The 20,152-nt window shown below is 39.0% G+C and overlaps 1 protein-coding gene across 1 annotated transcript in view; it reads left to right on the forward strand.

Annotated features, from left to right (window-relative positions):
- The window catches only part of LRPPRC (leucine rich pentatricopeptide repeat containing), a 93,750-nt gene extending 85,687 nt beyond the window's left edge, over positions 1-8,063 (forward strand). The window contains exons 35-38 of the mRNA XM_069852654.1: positions 568-639; positions 2,309-2,393; positions 6,527-6,669; positions 7,937-8,063. Coding sequence (XP_069708755.1) covers positions 568-639; positions 2,309-2,393; positions 6,527-6,669; positions 7,937-7,993 — 357 coding nt within the window. The 3' untranslated portion in view covers positions 7,994-8,063. The remainder of the gene's footprint in view (positions 1-567; positions 640-2,308; positions 2,394-6,526; positions 6,670-7,936) is intronic.
- Positions 8,064-20,152: the final 12,089 nt, after the last annotated feature.

Here is a 20,152-nt window from a genome sequence, read left to right on the forward strand (position 1 = left end):
TTCTCTCTCAAACACTGTCTGTTGCAGTGAAAGCCTTTTATAAAACAGAGAGATTGAAATCAGTCCTTTGTATGCATAAGTGTAGGTAATTATACTTTAAAGAGAACTTGCTTTGTACATTTTAATTTTTATAAAGAAACGAGCAGTTATCTCCCTGACACCTTATTAAATGTATAATTAACCTTATGATCCCTAGCTCACTTGTGAATGCTTGGCAGTATAATTGGAGAGGAATAGTATTTCTCTTTTTTATTCTTTTGCAGTCCTAAACCTCATTTTTGTGGTATGTTGAAGTATTAGTTTAATTCATTCCCCTTTTGTTTTAAACAAACTTTGTTTTTAAAAATGTAGGTACCAAGAGGGTGCATGAAATGAACTTGTTCAGTGGTTGGGGGATTTTTTGGTTTGGTTTTTTTTTCCAAACTCATGTTCAACTTTTACCTTGTAAAAAGATAATATATTTAATTTATTACTTTAAACATCTGTAGTGGGAAATTTTCAAATTGGTTGTTTTATTTACCACTAACCTTCTTGTGACTCCTATATTAATTATTTCTTTTTCTTTAGAGGTCCGGTGTATTACTTGATAAGAGAGCTTTACTGACTTTTATGGCTAGATCAGCATCTAGACCTGGACAGGTATAGTAGTTTTTCCTGTGTGTCATCATATATGTAGCAAAATTCTATTTCATCAGCCATTGTTGAAGTGTTTTGGATCTTGAACTTCACAGTTGACAGCTTTATCATGTTTCTTGGGGAGAGGGAGGTTAATTTGCAGAGCTCGTTGACTTTAAAGAAACAATTCACTTGATGGAGCGTGGTGGAAAGGAGGGTGTAGTTAATATTTTTCTGTTGTTTCAGGCGTTTCCTGCATTTTTAACGTTATACTTTATATCCGACAAATATCGTGCTGAAAGTGTTTAGCTGCACTATCCAGTTTAGTATCACTACTTGAAAGTACCTGGTTTTTCGATTACATGGTGTGAATACAAATACAACTTAAAACCTCAGCCTCTCTCTAATGATAAAATGCCTCTGTGTTTTCATTAAAAGACAGATTTCATATTACTTGTTATGGTGGGTTGGAAATGTATCCAGTTTGAGTATCTGGTTTTGTGCTTATTCCCTAGAATTTGAAATGCTCTCTTTTGTGTGCATGCTCTTCTTCATCCCTCCCTCCTTATATGCCCCCTTTAAAATAAATTTTTTAAAAAATTAAAAAACAAACAAACAAAGAAACCCCAACAAACACCCCAGATAACCAACCAAAAGAAAAACCCCAGAACAATCAACCAAAAAAAAGAAAAAGAAACCCACACTCAAAAAACCTGAAACAACCCCCATGGAAACTCAATGGAACGGTCTGCCCAGGGAGGTGGTTGACTCGCCTTCCCTGGAGGTGTTTAAGGTGCGGGTGGATGAGGTACTGAGGGGCATGGTTTAGAGATGGGTGGGAATGGTTGGCCTCGATGATCTGGTGGGTCTCTTCCAACCTGGTGATTCTATGATTCAACCAAACAACAACCAAAAAACAACCCCAAAGACCCACACAATTTAAACACAAACTAGAATAAATACTTTTCAAATGAAGGAAGTTTGCGTGTTTATGTTTTGTGGAAACTGCCTCATAGATTAGCAGTTCTGTTGAAATGATTATGATGAATGTGATGATGGTAAACAATCTTTTGGTATCTGTAGAAGAAATTTAAAAAATTTACATTTTCTAGCTTTTCAAGCTGAAGTTTTAATAACACATAGAAGTTAGTAGTATGGGATAAAGATGTTATTAATTTCGATAAACTTTTTTTAATTCAAGACCTGAAAGGTTTTGAAACTGGAATCAGAAATCGAGGGAGGAAGGTGCAAAATTTAAGCACATTAGTTGGTGATCTGAGTTCTTTTAAGCACTGATCATAGCTACCATTGACCTCTAGGTCAGTGAATGCTGCTGAGTGGTTTGCTTTTTTTTTTTAAATGGGTTGAGATCCTGACATATTCTCATTAACACATTAATTACTTCCTTCAAAAGAAAAATTAAGAAACTAATGTTTAGGCTTCTGAAGCATGGCTTTTAGCCCTGCATTTTGTTTGTTTTATTTTGTGCCTGATTTCTGTGACTGTTTCTTATCTACGTATGAAATTTTGGGAAGGAAATTACTCTGTTTTTAGTTGCACAGTCAGTTCCCTGTTACTGGTAGAGTACATTTAATTTAAAAGATCTCCAATAATTATCCTAACTTTGGAAATTTTATTTTGTTCTTTGAGCTTTGAAGTTCATGCTTTTTTATCTGTGCATTGAATTTCACAGGCAAAGAAGATTGAGAGACTTCTAGAACTGATTCCTGAGCATCTAGATGAGCAAGCTGCACACTGTTACCTCATGAGATGTTATGGTAATTTACTCTTTTAGGAATAGTGTTTTTAGTAAGGACTCTTGAGACATTCAGAGATCCCATCATGGAAACACTTAGAAAGGGGAGTAGGAGGTGCACTGTGTAACTTGCTTTCCAGTTTGAGGCACAGGGAGATGGGCAGTTTGTCTGGGGGTGTTATTTAAGTCTGTTGGGGCTGTAAACTATCCTGGCTCTTGGGCTGGAAAAGCAACCAACTGATCTGAGCCTTGAACTCTTAACAAAAGGAATTCTATTAGATTAATGGATACTGTTATCATAGAGGTTAAGTAGGGGCTTCGTGGAACAGAAAAAAAATCTATCCTGACCTGTGGAGAGAAATACTGTAGAAACAAGTGGCTTTTAAAATGAATCTAGCTTTTTTTCCCCAAAAAATGCAATAAGTATATTGGTTCCTTCTATGTGGGAGTTTCAAAATTATAAGTGATCAGCTCTATCAGTAATATGTAAGGACACGATTGTTGTTAGTGTGGATTGGTTTTACCTATTTTAACTTTTGCTAAATTAAGTATTCCAGATGTCTTCATTTGGATTTACATAAAAAGTTGATTTGAAGTGCTAGTCAGGTCTCTTTTTAGTTGAAGTCAGAAAGGAACAGGTCTAAAAAAAGAATAAAATCAAGTTGCTTGTTTAAACACGTTTGCAACACTCTTGAAAAACCAGGACAGGTAGCCCCTATGGCAGCACTCTACTGGAAGCTTGTGTCTGTGCTGTAGTGTCCTTTGCCTTGTGTGTTCTGAAATGATCCTCCAGTTTTTTTAGAGGGAGTAGGTTCTCTTCACAAACGCATTACAAGCAAAAAGATATAATGACAGAAGCCCTTGTACTCCCAGAGGAGATAAACAGGAGTAATTAAGTAAAACAGTACATACCCATATCCAAGGTATTGTTTTAAGGAATACAAGCTTTGCTGTGTTTGAAACAACTTGTGGAACTTCTCATGACATGGCATCTAAATGACAAAATTAACTTGCTTAGGAATGTTCAAAACAGCAATCACTACCAAAATGGTTTAGCCCCATAGTTTCATTCACAGCAGGGTAAGTTTTCAAACATGTTTTTATAAAACAAAAAAACGCCCTTTTGTCACCACGTTTGTACTTGCAGTTCTACACTGTCATTAGCCTTTTACCTCAGTAACAATTGCATAAGTAGGCTAATTAATTTTTTCAATATCTTTTCCAACAATATCATAGTACAACAATTTCACATAGGGCTTGGAGAGAATCAAATCACTTGCTCCATTGTACCTAAAACAGTAGTTAGAGTGTATTCGAAATGTGAAGCCACACAATATGTGAAGAGATGGTTGCTGTAGTTTCTTCAGGCAGAGGTGTAGCTGGCTCATAGCAAGTTCTAGAGGACACATTCAGTACCAGCATGAAGAGTTACAAAAGCTGTTCCCAGGTTATCCCGTATAGGCATCTCACTTGTATGAGACATCTGTTTTACTCTTCTGTCGGGTAGAAGAGTGCACGTCAATTACTTGACCCACTTTACCAAGGCAAGGCTGGATGAGTCATACTAGCGTAACTTTGCATTTTCCATTGCATCTTCCTGTTTTCAGGAAGTAAAGTGTTGTCCTCCTCTTAAGATATTTGAGGACATTTGCTATATTATATCCCCACCATATATAATATGTACTATTACTGTCATTGGTTACTGCTGCTACTTATAAAGATAAATGGACAAATAAAATTGTAATTATGCATTTAGCTAAGATAAAGTAGAATACAGATCACAGCTGAAAGAAGTCCTATCATATTTCGGACATCCATGACTGAACAAATAAAGGAACGCTTACTCCTTTCCTTGTCTTGAGACGTGATCCGCTGCCAGGACTAGATTTCCTCCATCTGGCAAAACACATAATACTTCACTGTATACCTTCTAGAAAAAGGAAATATATAAAAGCACATTTGTATGATCCCTTAAATGCACTCTCAGTATTAGTGCTTCCCCCCCCATACAGTAAATACAGCTATTTTTAAGAAATAGAACATTAACAATTTCTATTAGGCTTTCATTAAACCATCACTTCATGCAGTTTCTGCAGTAGCCTCCCACATTCAGAAAGGAGCTTTGCTGCTTGCCAGATGTGAGTGGGAAGCTTTTTCTCATGAGAAAGGGACACAAGCTATCCATATCTGCATAATTAAAGCTTTTTTATCTTTTAAGAGCCATCAGTTTTGTAGGTTGTGAAGATGGTGCTTCCAACTGTGAACAGGCACGAACGTGAGACAGCTCACATACTGCAAGTGTTTGCGTTTTCTGAAGCAACAAAATTAATTTAGCTGGACATGATGGCTTCCTTGTTGTTCACAGGGTGCTGGGAACTATTATGCTGCTGCTAGGAGCCTGATATCAGTGAAACTGTCCGGGATCACTTTAGTTTGATCTTGATGTTTCTGAAGCAAATGTTTGAGCAGCAGAAATGTTTATAGTTTAGCATGACTCGACGTGGGAGGGGGTGTTTCTCCCCTCTCCCCTTCAAATGAAGGAGAAATCCACTCAGCTCTTCTACAGCTAGAAGTGAATAGTGCTCTAAATAAACCAAGAATTGTATTAGTTGGGCACCATCCTCTACAACAGATTCTTTTATGGATATCCAACAAAATGTTACTGGTTACCTAAACACTTAAGGTTTGCAGTAGTGTTAGTGGGTCAGCAAAAATATTCTCCTACTCAATAGGATGAAGTGGGTTTTCCTTGTGTTCTAAAATGAGCATCTGAACTTTTTCTTTGCTCCTTTAGGCTATAGTTTTCATGTAGCCAGCACCTGTAACCATAACAATATTGTGCACTTAATTAAGGGAACTTAATTCTGTTCTGTAGTTATCATACCTTAAAGATCATCCAGTTCCAACCCCTCTGCCATGGGCAGAGACACTTCCCACTAGAGCAGGCTACTCAAGGCCCCATCCAACCTGGCCTTGAACACCTCCAGGGATGGGGCAGCCATGACTTCCCTGGGCAGCCTGTGCAAGTGCCTCACCACGCTCATCATGAAGAATTTCTTCCTAATATCTAATTTCAATCTTCCCTTCTCCAATTTAAAGCCATTCCCCTTTGTCCTATCACTACCTTCCCGTGTAAAATGTCCCTCCCTGGCTTTCTTGTAGGCCCCCTTCCTGTAAGGTCTCCCCGGAGCCTTGTCTTCTCCAGGCTGAACAGCCTCAACTCTGTCTGTTCTCATATAGGAGGAGCTCCATTCCTCTGATCATCTTTATAGCCCTCCTCTGGACCTGTTCTAGCAGTTCCATATTCTTCTTATGTTGGGGATTCCAGAACTGGACACAATACTCCAGATGAGGTCTCACAAGAGAGGAACAGAGGGGCAGAATCACCTCCCTCAACCTGCTGGCCACACTTTTGATGCAGCCCAGGCAGCTGTTGGCTGGCTCATGTCAAGGTTCTCATCCACCGGCACCCCCAAGTTCTTCTCTGCAGGGCAGCTCTCGGTCACATCATCCCCATCCTGTATTGAAACTGTGGATTGCCCTGACCCCAGTGTAAGACCTTGCACCTGGCCTTGTTGAACCGCATGAGATTCACACAGGCCCTCTTCTCCAGCTTGTCCAGGTCCCTCTGGTGGATGACATCTTGTCCTTCCAGTGTAGCAACTGCACCACCTGGCTTGGTGTCACTTGCAAATATGCTTAGGGTGCACTCAATCTCACTGTCTATATTATTGATGAAGATACTAAACGGCACTGGTCCCAGTACGGATTCCTGAGGGATCATGCTGAATTTGAGTGGCATTTGTTCTAGCTATTGTTTTTAATTTGCTTCAGAAAGAGACATGTAGCTCTGTATCTCACATCCTAGAGTGGTGTGTTTTTACTGTGCAGCTTCTACTCCTTTGTGGTTCCAGCATGTACTTGAAGGAATTGATCATCCAGCTTCAAATAAAAAGAGAAGCCACAATGTCTGGTCTGTTCCCTAACATGAATCGTCAGTAGGATACGAAGACTATCCACAACATTTGGAATATCATTTATTAAAATATTTAGAATATGTTTTGGCAAGTAGGTAGGAGTGTGTGGTGTGGAAATGGGTGAACAGAGGAAGAGTTAACCACTGGGTTTTTTTGGCTTTTATGGTTTTTTCCTCAGAATTGGATGGGGATGTTGCTTCTGTAAAGGCTCTGTATGAGAAAACAAAAGTGAAGAACATACAGCTGCACGAGCTATCTCTGAAATCTTTAGCAGCTTTTCTGAAGAAAGTGGGAGAGCCTGTTCCTTTCACAGAACCCCCTGTGAGTATTTCCTAATTAAAAAATAGATCTCCAGAACTGTGTATGTTCCATGTTAATAAAACAAATTGCATTAATAATGACAGACGGATTAGATCTCTGCAGAGACTCCTCAAAGGAAGTAATGTATGAAGTACTGAGTGTTGTAGGAGCTATAGTAATCTTACATTGGATTTAACTTGAAATAAAACCCCGTGGGGCTTATGATATTTAAACTACCTGATCCTTATCAGGCACTCATCTACAGGTGTACCTTTATCAAATGTCCTTGGGGCATTTATCTAAGCAATTGAACTTTAAAAGGCTCATAGAATGTATATTTCATTAGCAATTAGTGGGTTTTAGCTTTCATTAATTACTTGTTTTGTATCTAAAACAAGCTGCTGCTTTAGGAGAATGGAGTTTTAGAAATGTAGGAATTATTTTTCCACTGCAGCTTTGCTTCTGGCTGCCTTACGAACAGATATGTGCGAGTGTACAAATGTAACTTATTTGAAGGTGACAAGTGGCACGACACTGAATTTACCAATACTAAATACTTCCTTCACATTATTCCTTTGACTAGTAGTCTGCTAGTGCCATTTTAGGAAAGCAGACTTTTGTGACTTACTATAGGTTCCCTCTGTAAGCAGACCTTTTACTGCCATTTTCTATATTCTCAAATCAGTATTCTTCTATAGTTTTGTATAGACGTGATTATTACGCGATATCTCCGTATTGCTGCATGATAAATGTGATTTTCTTTTCTCATTTCGCAAAGAATTGGAGAAAATTTTGGTATGAATTGTTTGGTTTAGCTTTTTAACAGCTGTGGGATCTTTTCTGCAACCTCAACATAATTTATAATGGATTTTTTTATTTGGACTGTGTAAATTTGAAACCTAGAATGTATGTTTCTTCTAGCTAGTAAAAGTAAGAGGTTTTTTGAAGTCACTGAAATTGCTCCTTTTCCCTGTTCAATTTTTCTTTAATGCAGCTTGGTCTTTAAAAGTGTCTCAACTTTTTTGACACAATTAGAGATTACAGTTAAAATGTATTTTCATTTTTAAAATGAAATGGATTATATTATTGTAATAGAAGCTTCATTATGCATTTTTGGCAAAGTTTTCCTTTTCCTTTTATTCTCTCTCTCTGGTATTTCTCTTAATTATGCAGACTTCAATACGGATCTAGTTTTGAATAATAGATTTTGCTTTTGTCAGGACATAAGACTTACTTCAGACTTAGTAACTTGAAACAATGTTGAACTTGTTTATTTCTCTATTTATAGGAGACATTCAAGTTCTACGCGGAAAAATGGAGGCAAAGAGGATTGGAAGCATCATGAACGGACAGTCTTATGATATAGTTTTTCAAATTGATTAAATATTGCATTCAATAAAAAAGATTAAAAAGCATGATGCTCTGTGTAATTTTTAATATAAATACTGTGTTTAAGCAGCACTTTCCATAGCTGTAATTGATAGACACATTCATTTATAGAAATGCTGTGAAAATTGCTAATGAAATAGAAAGATGCAGCTTTCTAGGCTATTTCTGTTTTGCTGTATGACTTTGGCTCTTGATGATGATGATGATGATGACTTTTGATGGTAATTTTGGCTCTTGTTGATTCAACAAGTGTATGTATATTGGGTTGCTGAAGGGGTATGTAACTGTAACTGAAACACAGTCTCATCCTTTGTTGTTCTTTGCCTGGTCAATGTACTTTGGGGGGAAAGTATTAGGGTAAAGAACATCATCTTGAAGATTCATCTGTATCTACACAGAAAATAAAAACATCTTTTTTTAGATTTCTACCAATTGTAATTCTCTTAAAGTGTCTCATATGGGCAGTGGACAATATAAAGACAAAATATAAGTTTTACACTAACTTCTGTATTGTAGGGTTTTGGCATCTTTAATTCATTCTCACAGCTGTTAGTCCAGTTAATTTTATGGATACAAGAACTGGATATCCATGAAAACATGCCTTTTAAACAAAGGAGTGTCCGTTATTTGCAGAGGTAGCAGTGGTTTAATTGTTGGGGGGTAGTGGGCTTGTTCTATTTGTATCAATGTGAGAGTAAGCCTGCTCTGGTGTTTTCCAGTCCAGAGTTGTGGAATCAGGAAAATATGACACTTATAAATTACAAATTGAAATGATACATTGAAAATACATCCCTTTTCTCTGTGAATAATGATAGAAACTTGTATAATAATCTGAATGTGTTAAGGCTGGGAATAAATTGTGACCTAATTCTTGAAAGTAGAATTTCCAATTTATTAACTAGCTGGTATGTTTATAAATACACAGAAAATTCTCACTGTACTCAAAAAATGAGGCATAACTAATTCAGGGGTGAAAGAGGTTGTTAATTTTTTTTTTTCCAAACAAACTCTGAATCCTAGCTGTGTCTCCTCCCTCGATGGTGTGGTTTTATGATGACCTTTGTTACTTTACAAGCGTAGGCTCGCCAACATACTGCACCTATGCAGCTCTAACCATCTGGCACCCTTTCTTCCTAGGTTGTCATGATAAGGAATTAACATTGGAAACTGCATTTGTTGCTTAATGGTTGTGTGCCCTATCTGAAATCAAGCAGCACTTGGTTTATTTCGTTCCACAAATGGAGGTGTTTCTTTTTTCTAAAGCTACAGCTACGTTATATGTTTCAGTGTAATAGCAGCTTAATTGAAGTCTGTGTCAACTACTTGGCAACCCTTTCTCTAGCTCCACAGCTCTTGTTTTTAGAGGTCATCTTGTGAATTTCTCTTTCACAGCAGTAGCTGTGTTCCAGTAAGTGGAGTCACATCTGAGCATAGTATCACACTGGCCCGTTGCCTCCTTTTTGAGCAGAGCTAGCACACAGGGTAAGAAAGAGAATTAATATTACTTGAAGCAAATGCCAGGTTGTCACAGAGGAAGTGAACAGCGGATCTGTAGACCTGAACTAACTTTTTGACAAAGACTTGAAACTCTGTGTGATTGTGGACCAGGTGCAATTGGCTGTCCAGTGCTACATCTATCATTAGCCTGTGCCGCGATACTGGCAGGTTGTTTGCTGGCTGCTGCCTTCTGAGGCAAAAAAGAAGCATGCAATGCCACGGCCAGGTTTTCCTGTTGCTAGTGCCCAAACACGAGGTCTGATCAAACAGGATTAGTACTGGTTAGCATCTACACATTTGTCTTCTAACTTGCTTGGCTTGAACTCTGACGGAATAATGCCTTAAAATGTAATAGTTGCAATTGTGGAAATGGAGAGTAAATTTGATAGCCTGTAACTGAAGATTACAAATTAAATTGTTTTCAGCTCTAAAATTGCATTTTGGGTGGCCTCATGGAAAGTTACGGGTTGAATGAGCTGGCTGCTAAGCCAGTATAACATTGGTGAGGCACTGCAGGGCCGTGAGACCAAATACTACCAGGGGTTTGTGGCAGCAGGGACAGGGTGATGGGCAAAAGTACACTCTGACCGCATTGCAATAGCCCTGGCCTGTGGAACCATGTGGCAGAGAGAAAAGCAGGGATTGTTCAAAGGATAGGCTAAGGCTGTTATTGGGTGGTAATGTTTCTGATTTTCTCTTCCAGTAAATGCTCCTTGTACGATTAAGGAGCAATTACACAGAAGAGTGCAGTCTCTCCTGTCTTTAAAATGTGGGACAGTGAGGGATTTGTGCCACTCTGGGACACAATCATCTCCATCTGAAACAAGGTTGTAGTGGGAAGGTTTTGCGGAATCAGCATTTGTGCTGACTTGTCAAGAATACGCTTGAGATGATAATATTTCTTCTGCATTGTATGCCAAGACTCAGGCATTTCAAGCATGAAGAAAAATGGAGTTTAGAAGGTTAACGTTTCTTCACCAAATAAGTAGGCAGTTCCATTATTTCCTGCTTCATATTCAAAGAAACAAACCTTGTAAGATGACAAAATGTGGAAAGGCAGTCTTGCAAAATTGTCATAGTGATTTATTAGTCCAGATACCAAACGTACCCTGTCATACTGACCATAGCATTTACCCCTTTAAAGCAGAAAAGAATTATTTGCCACTGGCTAGTGGATAACTGGGATTGTGCAAGATCCAGACCAGGTGCAGTGTCCGAGAGATACAAGTGTGCTTTTCCAGAGGCCTTGGTGGGAAGCTGAGAGTGTGCTGACATAAAATGACCTGACACGGTACTGTAAGAAGCAAATTGTGTGCGGGTGTATGTGTTTGCATAATACTATGTTTTGATGGGGTTTGAGAGGACTGGAAAAAGCTTGCTACTCAAATTGAGATGATTTGATTTCACTTCTGTGCCCTGCGTCACATTATGGATTTGCCTCTTTTCCCCCTCCCCTGGAGGTAGGGGCAGGAGGAGAGTGCTTTTGGGGTTTTGAGCTCAACATGGGTGAAGCTTCCTTGTTAACTAACAATATAGTCATATTGCAGCATGATATTTACATGCTGTAGTTCTATCCTTATCAGCTAAAACAGTTCATTCAACTCATAGTCTCCTGAGACCCTTTTCTACAGCAAGAAACGTAGTTTGGTAGGTTAGTAGCTGTCTTTAGATTTCCTTAATGTGTACCCTCTGCTGAAAATGGAGTAGCAGAACGGATCGTGTCTTTGGCACTGACAGCTCGAAAGGTTTTTATAGATTGAATGCCTGAGTCAGCAGGATTCCAGCTGCAGCTTACAGTAACAAGAGAGGTTCATCACAGTGAAGGTAGGATCATGAGCCCGCATATTGACAGAGAAATAAACTAGAAGTGTGTTCACCACATTCCTACTGTGTTTGTTGCTTTTCTGAGATATGATGCTTCTGGACTCTCCAGGAGCACAGCAGAGGAGGAAGTGACAGAAATGATGGATGTAACAGGAAGGTTTTGCCTTTCAGTGTGAGAAACGTGTCAGCATCTAGAAGGAATGTCCAATTTCCTGCACCAGTATATTATTCCTGTAAAGGTGAAAGAAGTGAGCATATAAGAAAAAGCTGACACTGTAATTTAATTTAGTCCTTTTTTTTTAGCAAAGACTTCTCTGCATTTCTTAAAATAGTTCTCATAATATCTGCATAAAGTCAACTGCAAAATTATATTTCCTTTCCAGAATGGTTGCAGCCTCTGGTCTGCCGTTTGCCGGTACTTGATAATCAGAGGAAACCAAAAAGCCTTTTAAGTTAGTGGCTCCATCTGAACCTCTCGTGTAATCCAAGGGCATCTTTCTTAACATGAGTGTGCAGATCCTCAGTTCAGAATTAATTCCCCATTAGATACAGAAATAAGAGCAGATATGGAAGTCTGAGTTTACTGTTTCCTGTAATTAAGAAAATGAGATAATAGGAACTGTCTTATGTAGTGCCTGCTATAGACTTCCACATTGATCTACTTTCAGGTAAAACTATTAATGCAAGGCTTTTCTCTGAAACTCTTAAACCTCTATATTACAGTTGGCGAATGCTTCAAAATTTCTCATGCGATTACCCTTATAGCACCACGATAAAGCAATGATATCTATAGAATTGCTATTGTGTGCAATGGAAGCTCCAAACCTCTCTGTAGTTCTGTGTTTCTTGTAGTTATTTCACTCAGCTGTGAGTGACTGTGAACTCAAGTTTCAGCAAGCAGTTGAACCTCAGTGTCTCGCAGGGAAAGTGATGAGGCTTGAAAACCAGCAGCAAATTAATTCTTGGCTTTGTAAGCAGTTTGCCTCTGCTGCTCATGTAGTCTGTGACACCGGGGCACATCTGAAAAGTGGAGTAATAGGGAGAGTTGTCGATAAGTGGAGATGAATCTTCAGGGGAGGAGAGGAGGGACTTCCAGTTAGAAAAGAGTTTGTCATGGAGGGAAAATAAAGGGCTGCGACCAAGACAAGGCTGGTTTGGTTAACCTACTTCAAGGCCGTCAAAGAAAGCTTTTGAGAGGCCATTTTGCCGAGTGCTGGATTTTTATTTATAGGAAAAGGCCTATGGAGAGTGACTGCCACAATACAGGATTACCACAGGGAACTCTGGAGAAGGTGGAAGTATTGGGAAAATAGTTGGAAAGGGTGAGAGCTGGTATTGTGAATGACAGAAAGAAGACAAAGCTATTATTCTGTTTTATTCTATATTATATCTTAATCTATGTTATTATTCTAGTGGGATGTGTCCCTGCCCATTGCAGGGGGGTTGGAACTAGATGATCTTTAAGGTCCCTTCCAACCCAAACTATTCTATGATTCTGTTGGCTTCCGCATGATGCCTTAGGCCTGGTTTGGTTGGGAGTGAATGACTGTGAGGGGAGGGAGCATCCCTCAACTTGCTGGCGGTTGGAATCGATTGACGCCTTACTGTGGATCTTTGCCTTTCTCATAGCTCCCATTGTTTCTTCCTCAACTGCTTCTTAAGGTTTACTGGAGAAGAAAGCAGTGGCAGCAGCAAGGGCTGCCAAGGCTGGGTTGGCTGCTATAAACCCAACTCCATGAAGGAAGAGGCTGTGAAGGACTGATCTGGGCTGCTGAGCCAAATCTGATCCTCCCATACCTTTCCACCATGGGGTGTTAAGATGGTACTAGTCCTGTTATTACAGCTGGGTAACTGAAGAAAGAGGACCATCATCATCCTGTGCCAAAAATCCCGAACGAAGTCTGTTCTAGCAGCAGCATCTTAAAACTTGCATTTCTCAAATTCAAAGGCAGCTGTAGGAACTAATGTTGTTAGTGTAATTTAGGATGTATCTAAAAACGAGTTGGAATATGGGACAGTGTTTAGCACTGGAGCCGTTAGGATTTCTTTACGTGTTCTGGCACTGAAGATGCAGCCTGGGTTGGGGCTGCAACCAAAGCAACTGTGTGAGGCTGCTGAGCCTGCTACCTAGCCATACTCTGAAAAACTTTCTGCCAAAATTAAAAATAAGTCAAGCAATTGCCCTTGTTACTTGCAGGGTTCCTTGGGATCCCTCTTCTGATTAGTTTAGTGGCTTGAACAGTTCATGTCTGGAAGTTAGCTGAAATGTAAATCTTGATGATGATCTCCAGCAACTGTCCTAAGGCCCTTGGAACTCTTTGTAACTAGAATTACACTCTAAAAGTTGGAAAAACAATAGAAAGTGTATGGGCACTGGAAAATCTGTTAGAAGCCATTTATTCATAGTCTTTGCTTAAACAAATTTTTAGTTTTCCTTCACGATTTTGGTGACTGAGTCTGTATTTCATATATTAATGTTCATAGTGAGAGAGCTAGTTATATCACGTGTTGCAGCTGGTTAACTGTTTAGCATTCCAGGGTGGAGGGAAGAGCCTTGATCAAATGTGGTAGCTGAAAATAAATATACATATATAATGTTGAATTAATCTTTTTTTAAAAAAAGTTTCATTTTCCATCTTTCTTTGTTTTAATGGCAGCTATATTTTTCACCTTCTATAGTACACATAAAATGTTGTGCTCCGATATTTTTCATGCCCAGGAATACAATTTCTGCATTTGTGTGTCTTTCTCACTGTCATCAATAACATTATAAATTTGTATAAATTCAGCAAGTAAAAACAAGGTTGAAAACTATGTTTTATACCACTAGCTGCAGGGGGGCATAAAATTACGGTAATTTGTGGCTTTACTATTGTCAGTCATGTAACGAGTTTTTTCCAGTGGAAATTTATCGTGCGTCTAGCACTGAACATTCTGCAAAGTGATTTTCTAATACAAAAGCACCGAGAAAATCCCTATGAAGCATATATAAGGCTAAAAATATTCATTCACCTTTCTTTTGTTTTCCTTTTAGAAGAGACAAACATGAAGGAAATGTGTGCAGAGCATTTGGTAGTGCTGAGCTCTGCTGTAATAAGGCAGAACGCTTTTTCTAGGTGACAATAATACTTGGACAAAGTGTGTTTTTACATAATTGCTGGTGGGAGTTGTGAGTGTACGGGAAAGGCAAAGAAGCGGGTACAGCATGTGATGTGAACAGCCCCGAGCCACTGTGTGCAGAATTACTGTGGGATTGGTGGGAGGGTGCTGGCTTTTGGCAGTTCCCACTGGCCTGAAATGCCTCTGTGACTCCATAGGGGGTGGCAACTCATGCCTGGAATTATAAGCCAAAAAGTTTTTTAAATTACTGTATTAAGGGGATGCTAAAAGAGAAAAAAAAGGTGTTGGCTCTCTGCCTTTCTCAGTTGAAATCAGAGTCTCATGGAGTGATGGCTACCACAGATTTGACTTCTCTTACCTACGTGGAAATCCAAGGGCTGCCCTATGTGAGGTAACATCCTGCAGCTGGAGGCAAGGCAGCACATGTCCTGGTTTTCCACGTTTCCAGTTTGTGCAGCACATTTTCTAGTTGCCTGGTTTGGAACTCGGTTTTTTTGGCTTTGTGCCTTTCTACAATTAGTTGAAACACTGCCACAAGGTGATTAGCTATTTTTAACCAAGAGTAGTAGAAGATTTGGGTGTTTGTTGAAAAGCAATCATTAAGATAATACTCAGTTATTTTAGGGCACTCTTATCAGCATCGTGACTTGCATCATAAGAAGGAAGGTGTTTACTTGTGTCAGGGATGAGCAGCTGCTGGAGGCTGGACTGGCATAGCAGTTTATAAGCATTTTATTCTTCTGACTTTCTCAGTGAAACATGAAGTCTTTTTTATTCTACAAATGTTTCTGTTGTTTTCTAAACTCTTTCCCCAGCTCCGAGTAAATGAAAGTGGGCAAAGGTACTGTCTTGAAGAATGGTAATGTTAACCCTTAATAAGTACAGTTGTATTATGTGTCATCAAAAGGCTCCGTACATTTTGGTTTTGACTGTTTGGGAATGTTAATAGATTTCCAATTGCTATGTATTTGTTTGAAAATTCAGTACTGAAGTTGTATGTTACTATCTTGTGGGCTAATTTGCATTGTTTGCTTACTCACAATATGGATTCTGGCTGATACTATAACATTTATGTCCCTAAACTCACTTGTTAAACATGAAGAATTAAGATGAGGCAAAAGGAGTACTGAGATATGCTAGGAATCTTAGAAAAACCTGATTAGATGCTTAAAAATAAGGAAAAGATACAAATGTGGCAGTGAGTGGTTGATGCTGGTTATGGAGCCGTGAGGTGAAGGTTGAGGGGTTCTATTAAACTGCAGTTTCTTAGTATTGGAAATGTACAAGTATGTAATTTTGACCACGAAAGCAAAATAATGCCAACAAAATTTGCAAATCAAATAACCAGAAGTTTGATTTAACAACAAAATAGATGTCAACAAACAGTTTTGTCATTAATTATATAAATTGGCAACAGCACTTTTACAGAATCCAAAGATTTTAGACCTAAATTGCTTTTAAAATATTCCCTACAAAAGATTAAGACCTATTATAGGTGTCACAGTTGTGTCTGTATATTGATATGCATATATATAAAATCTATGCATGCATATACCTCTACATGTGCATATTAGTATGAACACACACACATCTATACATACGCTTTTTAAACCTTGTCAGTTCTTAAAAGGGTTAAGTGGTTTTAAAATTACCTCAGCCAACTGCTTAAACATTGTTGCCTTAATTAATAGCTGCTAACATATGAAGAGCTTGTCTTGGCTCTCAAAGTATTTTAGAAAAAAAGCAGCATGTCAGAGTTCCATGTGCACTGTGTCTTGTATACTGCCATTAACATTAACTGTTGTGGCTAAAACCTGGAAGATTTGTTATTTCTGGTACAGGTGGACACACCAACACCTGTAACTTCTTACCAACAGTGTCTCCTTGTGTGCTGTATTTTCTGTTGGTTTTTTTAAAGGAATTTTGTGGGGTTTGGTTTTTTGGTTTTTTTTTTAATGAAAAGGAATGGCTATTGATACTTGTTACTGATTTAGCATTTCTGAATGCATTTTGCAATGAACAGAAATAGGATGAAACTTTAGACATCTGTTTATTAATGTAGCCTAGCCAGAGTGAAAGCTGGTCCTTTCCAAATGACAAGTTAAAAGTATTTTGGAGGACTGCCACTACCCTCAAGCCAATATGCAAAGCAGTGATTCTATAATCCGTTTTCCAGTACTTCATAGAATCATAGAATCACCAGGTTGGAAAAGACCCACCAGATTATCGAGTCCAGCCATTCCTATCAAATATTAAACCACGCCCCTCAGCACCTCATCCACCCGTCCCTTAAACACACTTGTCCCTTTTGCCATGAAAGAAACTATGTAAACTTGGAGTGGAGGTTGGTAAAGAACTTCCCACCTCTCCTTGTGTTAAAAATTTTAAGTAATAAAGACAATATTTTCTCATCTCTTTCTTTACAGATAAGGCTACGCCTCTAGTACATGGAGGTGTTGTAACAACAAAGGGTTCTATTCTCCACACATTTCTTCATTTTTATAGTATCCAGGTAACAAACACAGGTTTGTTTGTTTGTTTAGCTTTGTATTTGGTGAATTTTCCTTGCAAATGTCATTATTGCTTATATTTAATGTTCCCATTCAGAAATTTGATGTGTATGCAGACTGAAACCCCATAGCCTGTTGCACTGGGGTCATGCACCGAGCAGTTCAGATGGCAGCTGAGCAAATCGGCTCGGGAACTCTGCTGCAACCAGTTTAACATGGTGCCATTTCAAAACCAGTTTTCCACTGTCTTGGTTAACTGCAATAGCAGGGACTGTGATTACAGTGGTGATCTCTTCCAAACCTGGCCAGGGAGGCTACAGAAGAGCAAAGGCAGTAGTGGGTGAATCCTCGGGATGATGGTGTCTTTGGACTGGCAGGTAGTGCTCTGCTCAGACGGCACATCTGCCTTACCACAGGGCTTGAGTCTGCAACAAACTAAACGTTGTCATATGTGGAATGGACAGCACGTGAGTTTTGTGCAGTGTCTCGCTTGTATCTTTAGTTTCGGTGTTGTGATTGTTGCAGACTGCTGCAACTTTGGTTCTACTGGTAATGGGCAGCGCAGGCAGGAGGGCATGCTGAGTGGCTGCTGACATGTGGGAGTCAAAGGGAAAGGATTGACTGCTCTGAAGTCTGGAAAGCAAAGCTGTGCTGAAATAAAGTTATGGTATTTGCCATTAGTTTAAAAACTCCTGGGAAGACCTCCCTTCTCTTGCTAATTACTTATTTTTGCAGAAGCAGTAACAGCTCCACTGTGGAAGTGCGGAACCTTTCCTGCACACAGGACATGAACATAGAGGCCAAAGCATGCAGCGCGACCTTCGCAAGGTGAGAGGTCTATCATTCCCCCTAAACTTGTACTATTTTTTTCAACTCCTGGTAGCGCAAGTGGGGCCGGTTGTGTGTCATCCACCCACTTTTCCCCGTGCTCTTCTCTGTACACAGCCCTAGGCGTGCTATTGTTAGGCATGAATGCTAATTGCTGGTATTTCAAGACTCGTATCTTCTTATTGCTAAAGCCGGTAACAATAATCACAGCCTATATTCCCCATTTCTAGGCATCAAGGAAACAAGATATGATCATAGGCAGAGTGCTAATGTAATTGTAGTATATAGAATATGAGCTTTTTCTATGTAAACATAGGCATGGCCATATCCTATGATAGTGCTTCCTACACACCATACGATGGCTTTTCCTAGGCTAACTGCTCAAGTCCCCATTATGTACACATCCAGCCCTGTCAAAACCACCTCTGAAACGCACAGTTTGGTCCTGCTGCATAATGTTCAGAGGGTGGAATTTTAAATTGAAAAAGGCTGTTTAAGTAATGTCAGCAGCCTGACTAATTTCACAAAAGGAAGGAAATTCAAAGTTAAGGCTACGGTATATTCTTATCTGGATGCCTGAAGATTTCTCTGCGTGACAATATGCCCCTAGCATTCAGAGCTGTCCCTTATGTCTTTAATTTCTCCCATTGCGCCTCTCCTTTTTTTATTAAACATCAAAGTGAATTCACAACAGAGAGTCAGCCTAGAATTTAATCCTCTAAATACCTTGAAAATAGAGGTTTAGACTAGAAGTACCAATATGTACCCTTAAAACTTCGATGTAATATAAAAGAGATTCTAATCACAACAGATCATTAGAAAGAAGAGTAAACCACTTAAAAAAAAATAAGTGTCTTAAATATAATAAAAAGGAATAATTAAGAATCAAATAGGAAGCTGCTATTCTGACAATTTAATGATGCTGAATTGGACTGAAAGAATTGGCTTTGCCATTACAAGGCAATGAAAATCTGATAATTTCAAAATGGCACTAAGATCAGATCAAGTGGGGGTGTTTTTTCTAAAATCATATGCAGCAGAACCAGAAAGAAATGGTAGAATTCACTGTACAAAAACCTTGGACTGTTTTGGTTTTTAACTGCTGCCCGGAGCTGAAGCTGTTATTTTAGAATCATAGAATCATAGAATAACCAGGTTAGAAGAGACCCACCGGATCATTGAGTCCAACCATTCCTATCAAACACTAACCCATGCCCCTTAGCACCCTGTCCACCCGTCCCTTAAACACCTCCAGGGAAGGTGACTCAACCATCTCCCTGGGCAGCCTGTTATTTTATCAGACTTGCTGAACCTCTTTAGACTAAGGTCTTCCTGGGAAATTATTAACACTTGGAACCTGTGGAGAGTAATGTGGCAGCCCTAATTGTCAAATAGAATAATGAAATATTGATATTCTTACCTTCTCATTTCTTTGAAAAACAGCAAAACCAAAAAGATTTACGTAACACTATCCAGGGCATTATAGCAGATTACACTAGGAGTTTTCTACTGTGTGCAACATGTAAATGAAAGCAGAATAGACGATGTGCTTTTGGTCTCTGTGTATAAGCACAGGGATATGCACTCAAATATTTAAAATCAAGCAAGCTAATCTTATAACATGCTCACAACAACTGTACACTTAACTTGCACATGCATGTAGCGTGACTGTGTGAGAGTTACAGGCATTTATTTACTGTTATTCATTTTCTGAGTGTTCGTGTCTTATGGGTGAGCATAACTAGGTGAACAATTACAAGCATTTTACAGATTGCACTATTAGATTTCAAATTACTGGAGGAGCAGGTTGGTATTTTCTACCTGAGAATCTTAGGAACCAAGCTTGGCCAATTGGTGTCATTTGTAATTGCCATGGAGGAAGATGTGATTAATAACAATTGATTGGATTTATTTCTACAGCATAAATACATACCAAAAAGGGGAGATAAAATTATCCATTACAAGAAATCATCTGTGCAGTGAGGAAAATACCCATTTTGGGCATTGACAGCATCGAAGTGGAACACAAAGGCAAAGCCTTAAAAGGCGCAAGCAAGTAGAAAGGGCACAGAATCGATAAAAAACTCTTTTCTCTATCCTTCCATGTTCTCCTGAAGCATCAGTGAAATCTTCTGCATTTCATTCCTCTACACTGTTCTTATGAATTTTATACTTGCTATGGAAAGTAGTTTTGTGTGTGCCAATCCCATTTCTCTCGGTGCTTTGCCAATTACATATGTGCTCACTATACTTCGAACATCATGGACTTTAAAACATCATCTGTTACAAAGCGTGATGGGTCTTTTTAAATCAGCGGTGCACGGCTTAGAATATTT

Source organism: Phaenicophaeus curvirostris, chromosome 2, assembly GCF_032191515.1.
Source record: "Phaenicophaeus curvirostris isolate KB17595 chromosome 2, BPBGC_Pcur_1.0, whole genome shotgun sequence".
In the NCBI taxonomy this organism is placed as follows: Eukaryota; Metazoa; Chordata; class Aves; order Cuculiformes; family Cuculidae; genus Phaenicophaeus; species Phaenicophaeus curvirostris.